Below are 10,721 nucleotides of genomic sequence, written 5' to 3'. Positions count from 1 at the left end.
GCAAAAGTTGCTTGAAGTCCAGTGTTAAGTTTCCACAGTCTGTGATGATTTGGGGTGCAATGTCATCTGCTGGTGTTGGTCCATTGTGTTTTTTGAAAACCAACGTCACTGCACCCGTTTACCAAGACATTTTGGAGCAGTTCATGTTTCCTTCTGCTGACCAGCTTTTTGAAGACATGGTTTTTTTTTCCAGCAGGATTTGGCACCTACACACTGCCAAAAGCACCAAAAGTTGGTTAAATGACCATGGTGTTGGTGTGCTTGACTGGCCAGCAAAATCACCAGACCTGAACCCCATAGAGAATCTATGGGGTATTGTCAAGAGGAAAATGAGAAACAAGAGACCAAAAAATGCAGATGAGCTGAAGGCCACTGTCAAAGAAACCTGGGCTTCCATACCACCTCAGCAGTGCCACAAACTGATCAACTCCATGCCACGCTGAATTGAGGCAGTAATGTTTCCGTGAACACAAAAACACAACAGTCTCTTAAAGTCCTCTGAGTTGAGCGTAGTAGTCGGATGTAGTCCAGTTTATTGTCCAAAGAGCGTACGTTAGCCAGTACGATGGTGGGGATAGCCGGCTTGTGTGGGTTAGTCGCTAGCCTAGCCCGGATACCTCCGCGCTTACCCCTCTTCTGCTTCCTCTCGCGCCGCTTGTGGCGCCTCCGCTGTGGGCGAGATGCAGTAGTGGGGGTCGGTGATGGTGTGGGCCTCCGGAGCAGACCGAGATCCCGCAGCTCTTCGGCGTGCGCAGAGTTTAACTCTAAAAATGTGGTTCTGCCGACATCGAGCAGAAACTCACGACTATATGTGCGCTTAGAAACAAATAGACGCGCCAAATACATACAAAAACACTGCGACTCACAAGACAAAAAACACAAAAACACCTTTCAGTCGGGAGAGAGAGAAGCCGCAGCGTGTGAACGCGCCGCCATCTTGGATCAATATATGTATATATATATAATAATATGGGGGTTTGGAGGGGGCTCAGATTATCATATGTGTACGTAGGGGGGGCCCTATGAAAAAAAGACTGAAACTGTTCAACACCATGTGGAAAAGTTGTCACCCCTCTGATAATCAATCTGAAGTGAAGCACAATGATTTGCTTAGAAAAGCCAAAAGAATTCAAATGATTTTCCTGGCAGAGCTGTGAAGTTCCACCCCACTGACCTTTGCAACAGCAGTTTTTATAAGGGTAGGCAATACTGTTTGTGTAATGTAGCCGGTATGCTAAAAATTATAGATCTTCATTTACCTTATTCTGTATTAATAAAAATGCGCATCAATGGAAAGTGCAGTGGAGCGAGAATGATCAAAGGAAACAGGAGAAAACGAAAACATCCAGAGACATCCAGAGAATAAGAATGAAAATGAGACAAAGTGCTTTGCCCTAGCGGGTGTGTTTGTATTTTTCAAAGACATAATTTCAGTGTAATAATGTGAGACTTTTTTCCAAAATAGTAAACAAATAGGTATGGTAGAACAGGTAATGCAAACTGTATGCTTATCTATAAATGTGCAAATACACATGCAAATTTAATTTAATTTAATCATCTGCTGACTGAAAAGTTTGGATATATCGAGAAGAGAAGGGGGCCAATCACTGAACCCTGAGGCACCCCAGGGATTACTTCATGTTATTCTGAGTCTTCCCCTTCAGCAAACCTTGAAGCATCTCTCCATGACTCAAGCCAAAGAATGACTGACTATAAAATAAAATAAAATAAATAAATAAATAAATATTTAGTCAAAATCAACTAAACTGATTGGGCTAATTCCAGCCTCAATGGTGTGAAAAAGTAAAGTGTCATGTTTGAAATTAATGTTGCATTAGTTCTCACATGTCTTGTAACCAAATGTGACACAGCAATTTTGGATATGAGAATGCAAATGAGATTTGAGTGACATAACGGAGGGGAAGAATTTCAGTGTGTTCCTCACAAAAGTAACAATGCGACTTCAGAAGGCTTTGAATACAGTGAATGAGTGTAATATTTTTACAATACTTTTTTGCCAGCTTGCGATCTATATTCTTTTGTTGTATGGAAAAGAACAGCGTGCTTGTTGTGTTTCTTCGATAAATAAATAAAATATTTTTGGAGTGAACTTTTTTTTTCTCCATTGTGACTGTCACTAATTTAGACACTAGTTTTTGCTCTCTGAGTTCATCCTCAGTAATTTATGAGATGCTTCATTTTCACTGACACAGACTTTCCCATGAGCACTTGTTCTACCGCTTCTCTAATTACTGCTGGCGACTAAACACTCAATTTGTATTAATAAAGATTAATATGAATTGTCTTCAACTCTATGAAGACCTCCTTCTCTTTCTCTTTCTTTCTTCATCTATCTCTCACGGTTTCTTTCTCTGTCTCTGTATGCGTGGTTTTCTCCCTGCTGCCTCTTCACTTAATTTTCACCTGAGAACGTAGTCGCTCTTTGCCTTTCAACACATCTTATAATGGTTTTATGCACAATTCCCTTCGGGAGTGGACAAGCAGTGTTTGTCTTTCCAAGTCAGGGGGGAAGAGAGTAATATTGATTTCTGGGTGACTAAGGGAGGGAGTAAAGCACCAGGAGGCACTGTGTCTGATTTGTTAGATAATTTTGAGGTGGTAATTCTCAGGGATGGATCCTGCATGCTCACTGGAGTCACTGAGGGTGTTTTAAATTACTCTTGTGCATGATGTGTGGAGAGATCTCAGCTAGTGTGTCAACATGATGACGGCAGGAAACAATAGCAGTACAAACGCTTGCGAGTGCTGCTTGGGATATGGCAGATTTACAGTGAAGTGTATGGGTGGTTTAGATCAATGGTGTTGTTGGTGGGTGGTTTACTACAAGCCATGATTTGTTTCAATAAACAGTTCCACTTTGCCACATTGATGGATGCCCACAGTCTCCTGTGCTACAAATGCTGAATTATCTAGTATTAAATTACCTCAGTTTTACTACTACCTGACTATTGCTAGTTTGCCTTGTAAATGCTAAGGAATTACCAAAAATCCCAGACTCATAAAAATAAAAGTTCCACTTGACCCTTTGCAGGAAGCTTGATTGACAGGTGATCTGACCAATCATGTTTGTTACCAAATCCACCATTTTGACAGGAGAGTAGATTAACATAAATGGACTTAAACTTGAAAAATGGTGTATATTGACGTCTTTCTGCAGTTGAAATAAAATACTTTCTAATGTTCATTCATGTTTATTTCATGCTTTAAGTAGTAAATATGAAAAGATAATCAGATAACGTGCCGCTTAAACTAAGGCACTACAGCGATACGTCACAACACATTAAAGAGCCACAAAATGGTATTTATTGTTTGAATTTCCTCATTTAAAGGATGGTGTTCAGAAGATCAAAAAAAAATAATAATAATAATAATAAATCCAGAATCACAGTATACACACGTGCTGATTACAAGCACTATGAGATGGTTTTACTGCGGGGTGAGTGTGTATGATGGCATCCTAAACTTCATAATAGTCTAGAGGTGGTCAACAGGGTAAGGGTTTATAGCAGTGGTCTCACGGGCCATACGCATATCATTTACATATTACATCACCAATACAAAACAACCAGATTTATAATAGTATAGCCTAAATATTATGATATCTAATCGATTACATTCATTGAAGTAAATAAATAAATAATTCTACTCACCATTAATAAAACACCTGATGCTGTCGGGAGCTGACCAATTTTGTGAAATTCGGCTCGAAAGGAGTAACGGCACAATGAAGGTGCGATTGTAAGTTGCAGTCTGTAAGACGCGCGACATTGCAGAAAATGTGCGTTCACAAATGTAGCCTATGTTGATCCAAATATGGAAAGCACTTTCGAATTTAATAATCTGAGGTTCTCTCCAGATATGATTGCTGCATATAGTATTGGTGTTTCTTTTTGCCTAAACATCTTCAAGTGAGTGGCGGGGCAAACCGAAAGTTGATGCCGAAAGTTCAGCTCTCTCCTACCTTCACTGCTGATACTGCGACAATTCTTTGTGGCATTTTCCACATTTAGTTTTTCTCCCTTAATATCAAATTTGTCCATTCTGATGCTCAATTTTACCAAACTAATGGCTGCTGATGACTATTTGAATTGAATTCTGCCAAAGTGCATGCTTGTAAGTGTTCGTTAAATGCGTAACGTTAATTACGTGAGTGCAGGTCCGCTCATGTCTGAAAATAATATATGAAAAACGACGTTATTTTACATAACAAAAACATTATAGCTTATATTTGTTTAGTACTTTTTTAAATGAATATAAAAACTAAAATTAATTGTAAAACTGAAAGTTATTTTTTTAATTGTGTTCAGCATGGTGGGCCGCATTTTAATTTGTGACGGGCCGCATGCGGCCTGCGGGTTGAGAACCACTGGTTTATAGAGTCTATAATAAAACATGGAGCAATTTCTGAGACTTACATGTTTTGAAAGGTTGGTGCTCTTGGAGTCGACATCATACCTGAAAAACAAAAGAGAAGGACATATTGAGAAGGGATGCACAACCAGAATAGCCAATTTTTTGTTTGTATATACATCATTTATGCATTTATAGCTTAATTTGACAACAAGTATCCGATTCCTGAATCGATTTTTGATTCCCAACCCTAGCTGTAGCTCCTGAAATTAACTGACTTATTCCACAGATAGCTTGCTTTAGAGTTTCTGTTTAGAATTCATGAATTTAGGAAAGTGGCAATTTTTTTGCACTGACCTTACCCCAATGCATTCTGGGACCGCTGCCTACTTTTTGAAAATGCTGTCTTTGTAGGCATCTCACAGGGGTATATGATAATCCAACTTTTAAAAAATATTTTTATGCAAAGGACTACAATGTCACACAGCAACAGATTTGAAATTATTTAGTCTGATATTTATGCATGGTTTACCTTTTGTTTTTTAAAAAAAATGGGAGTTCTAATCTCTTTGTCATAACAGGGGCAGCCAAACTAAATATAAACCCAGCTGTGTGTTAAGCATTTGACAAATTTCAAAACCAATTCTTTATAATCTCTTTCATATAACCTGCACTTGCATATACATGTCTGAGTGTTTTAAATGTATGAATGAGGTGCATATGTACAGTGGGGAAAATATGTATTTGATCCTCTGCTGATTTTGTAAGTTTGCCCACTTACAAAGAAATGAAAGGTCTGTAATTTTTATGGTAGGTTTATTTTAATGGATAGAGACAGAATCCCAACCAAAAAATCCAGAAAACAAAAACAACACATTATATAAAGGTTAGAGATTAATTTGAATTTCACTGAGTGAAATAAGTATTTGATCCCCTACCAACCAGCAAGAATTCTGGCTCCCACAGATTGGTTATGTGCCCATGTGGAACACAGATTAGTCCTGCCACTTTAAGAAGTTACTCCTAATGTCAGCTCGCTAGGTGTATAAAAGACACCTGTCCACACAATCTGTATCTTCCATTCCAACCTCTCCCACCACCATGGGCAAGACCAAAGAGCTGTCAAAGGATGTCAGAGACAAGATTGTAGATCTGCACAAGGCTTGAATGGGCTACAAGACCATCAGCAAGAAGCTTGGTGAGAAGGAGACAACTGTTGGTGAGATTATTCGGAAATGGAAGAAACACAAAATAACCATCAATCGGCCTCGGTCTGGAGTTTCGTGCAAGATCTTGCCTCATGGAGTAAGGATGATCATGACCTGAACTACACGGGAGAAGCTTGTTAATGATCGTAAGGCAGTTGGGACCACAGTCACTAAGCAAAACACTGGTAACACACTACGCTGTAATGGACTGAAATCCTGCAGCGTCCGCAAGGTCCCCCTGCTCAGGAAGGCACATGTACAGGCCTGTTTAAAGTTTGCCAATGAACATCTAAATGATTCAGAGAAGGCTTGGGAGAAAGTGATCAGATGAGACCACAATTTAGCTCTTTGGCATTAACTCGACTCACCGTGTTTGGAGGGAGAGAAATGCTGACTATGACCCCAAGAACACCATCCCTACAGTCAAGCACGGAGGTGGAAACATTATGCTTTGGGGCTGTTTTTCTGCTAAGGGTTCAGGTCGACTTCACCGCATTGAGGGGCAAATGGACGGGTCCATGTACTGTAAAATCTTGGACGAGAACCTCCTTCCCTCAGCCCGAACACTGAAGATGGGTCATGGATGGGTCTTCCAGCATGGCAATGACCCTAAACATACTGCCAAGGCAACAAAGGAGTGGCTCAAGAATAAGCACATTAAAGTCATGGAGTGGCCTAGCCAGTCTCCAGACCTCAATCCTATAGAAAATCTGTGGAGGGAGCTGAAACTTCGAGTTGCCAAATGACAGCCAAGAAACCTTAAGGATTTAGAGAGGATCTGTAAAGTGGAGTAGACCAAAATCTCTCCTGAGATGTGTGCAAACCTGGTGACCAACTACAAAAAAAGTCTTGCATCTGTGCTTGCCAACAAGGGTTTCTGCACCAAGTACTAGGTCATGTTTTGCTTGGGGATCAAATACTTATTTAACTCACTGAAATGCAAATCAATTTCTAACCTTTATATAATGTGTTTTTTTCTGGATTTTTTAGTTGGTATTCTGTCTCTATACGTTAAAATAAACCTACCATAAAAATTACAGACCCTTCATTTTTTTGTAAGTGGGCAAACTTACAAAATCAGCAGGGGATCAAATAAATATTTTCCCCACTGTAACATAAGCAGTCCCAAAAGGGACTGTGGTGTTCTATTCAGCTATATGTCTTCACATTTATAAATACTGCATGACCCCAGAGTGGAAAAAAAGCATACATTGACACAGGCTTTACCCTGGCACGCACACACACACACACACAAAACAAGCCTGCTTTCAAACTCAAATACACAGAAGTACACACAACCAGACCTGATGAAATTGAGATTTGCTCTTTCTCTAGGGAACAAGTTTACACCCTTGAGGGAGCTACTGGAAGGTGGGAAACTCAGAGGTCTTGGCAGAGGTGCAAACTAGTTGACTTTAATGAAGTACCGACATAGTATACTGAGCACATTTAATTGTATTTTTACTTTAATTTATTTACCTGTGTCTCTGTAATTATTAAACAATATTCTTCAGCATGGTATTCTACAGAAAAAAAATGTTTGGTTTCAAAACATTTGATCAAAATGTACTAACGTAAAAAAAAAAAAATATATATATATATATATATATATACAAAATGTAATAAATCTGAAATGGCTTGTTGGTGAGGAAAAGTAGCCTAAAAAGTAGCCTTCTGATTCAGATTTGTCACACTATAGAAGTTAAATTATTTGCGAATACTGCTTCTTTAATACATCTTTAACACTTCGTTGAATATGCCTTTGAGTCTTTTTGGGTAACCGTTTGTGACAGTGGGCAATCATTTTTCTTGGCAACACTGTTCTGGCTCCTTCAAGACAGTTCTCAACTCAAAAGTTATTTCTAAAGCACATTCAATACCACAAGAACCAAAGTTATGTACAGGAAGAATAAATAATTTAATCATTAATAATAATAACAATTTATGCATTTAGCAGACACTTTATCCAAAGCGACTTACAATGTATTCAGGCTATACATTTTTTACCAGTGTGATAAATAAAATAATAAAAACAGACATAAACTAATAAGACACATACCACAACAAACAACAACTTACAAAGCATTTTCAAAACCTTTTTTAGCGCACTCTGAAATACACTAAGGGTAGGAGCCTTGGCACTGCAACAGAAAAGGCCTGATCACTTTCGCATTTCAAGTGAGGAAACACAAGGTGTAATTGATCATTTGAACACAGAGACCTATTAGATTGATGCAGACTGATTAAATAAAAAACATTATCTGGTGCAAAGCCATGCAAAGCTTTGAAGACATATAGCAGAACTTTGTAATGTATTCTGTATCGTACAGGTAGCAGTGAAGATTGATGAGCACAGGAATAATGTGCTCTCTCATTTTCAAGACTGTTCTGGACCCAGAAATAATTATCTGGAGTGACATATGGGCTTTAAGTGAAGCACTTGAGGACATATATTTGTGTGGCTTTAAGTCGCTACCGTGGTTCTTTTACATGTTCCAGTATGTTTGAGGTAATTGTCCTGTGGGCGGATGAACTGAACTCTAAGCCCCATCCTCTTGCATACATGTATCAGGTCTTTGCCTCGGGAGATTCCTGTATTTAGCACTATGTATTTTTTCCTTCTTTCCTGGAGTTTTCCAAGACCCTGCCACCGAGGTCCATCCCTAAAGCGTGAAGCTGCCACCACCCTTGTTCACTCGAGCATAATGTTCTTCTCAGTTTGATATGCTGTGTTAGGAATATGCCAAACTGAGGCCTGAAAGCTCTTCAGATAATAAATACACTTTTATCTCAGAATCTTCTCCCTAACTGAGGCTCTTATAAGCCTTTGGGCAATGTGTAGCGCCCAAAATATGTTGAGCACAAGCAGCAGATGTTTAAGGTGCCTTGCTTTTCCTCAGTCTTGTTTTTATTTGCTATACAGCCACTCTTGCTCTCCTTCCCTGAGAAACAAGTGCCAGAAAAGACATGATGTGTGCATACATAGAGACGCTTGGCGTAGCCATCACACCGGATTGGGACGTGGTCTGCTGTCTGCCCACACACTCAACAGACCCTGAAGGGAACGACACACAGAGCTTCCCATTTACACACTCTGACTAAACTGCATTACGCTTCTCGCTCCCAACACTATTTATAGCAACACATGCTGATGGGAATCTGTCATTCTAATGCACACAAACACGCAGGCAGAATTCAAACAAGCAGCACTGAAACATGACACATTTATCATAAACTGCACTGCTAATGCTAGCGTTTGCTCAGATGAAGTGAGATCAAAATCAATACAAAGCAACAGGTTGGCTGCTTTGTGGCATTGACTATAGGGGGAAAAATTATATTATCCTGTTAGAAAAAAGTGAGCGGTGCTGCCTGTAGAAAACTTGTTTTGATGTTGTGATGCTAGGGTGTTGTTGATAGTTTCCAGGGTGTTGCTAAGTGGTTACTAGGCTGTTCTGAATTATTTTAACTTGTTGCTTTGCTGATGGTTTCTTGGGTATTGCTAGGTGGATTCTTGGTATGCTATGCACTTGCTAGTAAGTTCTTGGTGGTTGCTAGAGCAGTAGCTATGTGGTCACTAGTGTGTTCTGTGTGGCTGCTATGGAAAGGCACCTCTAAGGCACTAGAGGTTGTTTTGCTAGGGTGTTTTCATGTAGTTGATAAAGTGTAGCTGATAGGGAGTTCTAAGTGGCTGCTAAGATGTTGCTATGCATTTGCTATGTAGTGTGTTCTGGGTGGCAAATAGGGCATTCTTAGTTTTATGATCTATTTATTAACTTTTTGAAGCGTCAAAGTGTTAGTTGCGTAGACTGTCAATGGAGGGACAGAAATCTCTCAGATTTCATTAGAAATATCTTCATTTGTGTTCTGAAGATTAACAAAAATCTTATGGATTTGGAACATGAGGGTGAGGAAATGATTACAGAATTTTCATTTCTGGGTGAACTATACCTTTAAGGATGGTTGGTATTGTGTTCTATGTGACTCCTAGAGAGTTCTATATGGGTTCTGAAGTGTTGCAATGCAATTGACTCTTCGCGAAAGACCTGCCCCCCTTCATTACTGTTGCTATGTCTGACAAGCCATGGCGCTCTCACGCTTCACATTATGTTCTCACACAGTGAAAAAATACATTGGGGAACAAAGAGGGAGCTGTCAGACAAGACAGAGCAGGTTACTTTAGGTATGAAACAAAGTCTCAATTTTCAAATTTTGTCCTTTTTTAAAATGAAAACAAATACAGTTTTGTGGCCCTATAATGTGTCGTGACAGATCACTGTAGCGCCTCAGTTCAAGTGGCATGTGAACCGATCATCTCTTCCTCTTTACCAATTATAGCACAAAATAAACATGAATGAACATCAGAAGGTATCTTGTTCAAACTGTGGAAAGATGTCAATTCACACCATTTTTCAAGTTCAACTCCACCAACGTTAATCTACTCTCCTGTCTGGTTTGTTTGTCGAACAAAAATGGCAGATTCTGCATTATGATTGGTCAGATTGCCTGTCAATCAAACTCCATGTAAACGGTCAATTAGTGCTGTGTTCAAAATATCGATACGATACGAGTATCGATACAGCTGGCCCTGTATCGATACTGTGGCACGTGTGCAGCAGTGGATCGCACTTAATTTGTTTAAAATTTTTCAAAGTTTAAAATTGAGTGGAAAAGTGTGAGGTTTCTAAAAAAGGTAAACGGTCAATTAGTGCTGTGTTCAAAATATCGATACGATACGAGTATCGATACAGCTGGCCCTGTATCGATACTGTGGCACGTGTGCAGCAGTGGACCGCACTTAATTTGTTTAAAATTTTTCAACGTTTAAAATTGAGTGGAAAAGTGTGAGGTTTCTAAAAAAAAATGAAGAGCATAATATATATGCTACAACAAGGTTTAATCTGGCCGCAGAGGAACACAACTGGGTTGCCTGATATAAAGAGACGCAATCCCCGAAACAGAGCTTCACACTTGCGCAATACGGAAATATCTGCTAAGTGTGTTACTTATCTTTATCAACCTGGCAACCATGTGCACATGCACTCTCTCTCCACTGTGGATAAAAGCGCTTGCTTTCTGAAAACAGTGGTTAGCTTGCAGTTTAGCGATCTCCACTTCAATATTCTATTCTCAGAAAAGTGT

The 10,721-nt window shown here is 39.4% G+C and overlaps 1 protein-coding gene across 1 annotated transcript in view; it reads right to left on the bottom strand.

Moving 5' to 3' along the window:
• LOC107569221 (copine-8-like) overlaps nucleotides 1-10,721 on the bottom strand; it is a 163,318-nt gene that overhangs the window by 59,309 nt on the left and 93,288 nt on the right. The window contains exon 5 of the mRNA XM_016255250.1: nucleotides 4,437-4,476. Within this exon, the coding sequence (XP_016110736.1) occupies nucleotides 4,437-4,476 (40 nt within the window). The remainder of the gene's footprint in view (nucleotides 1-4,436; nucleotides 4,477-10,721) is intronic.

This window comes from Sinocyclocheilus grahami, unplaced genomic scaffold (assembly GCF_001515645.1).
Source record: "Sinocyclocheilus grahami isolate Dianchi unplaced genomic scaffold, SAMN03320097.WGS_v1.1 scaffold1324.1, whole genome shotgun sequence".
NCBI lineage: Eukaryota > Metazoa > Chordata > Actinopteri > Cypriniformes > Cyprinidae > Sinocyclocheilus > Sinocyclocheilus grahami.
The sequence above is the reverse complement of the archived record's forward strand: the minus strand, read 5'-3'. Positions and strand labels throughout refer to the sequence as shown.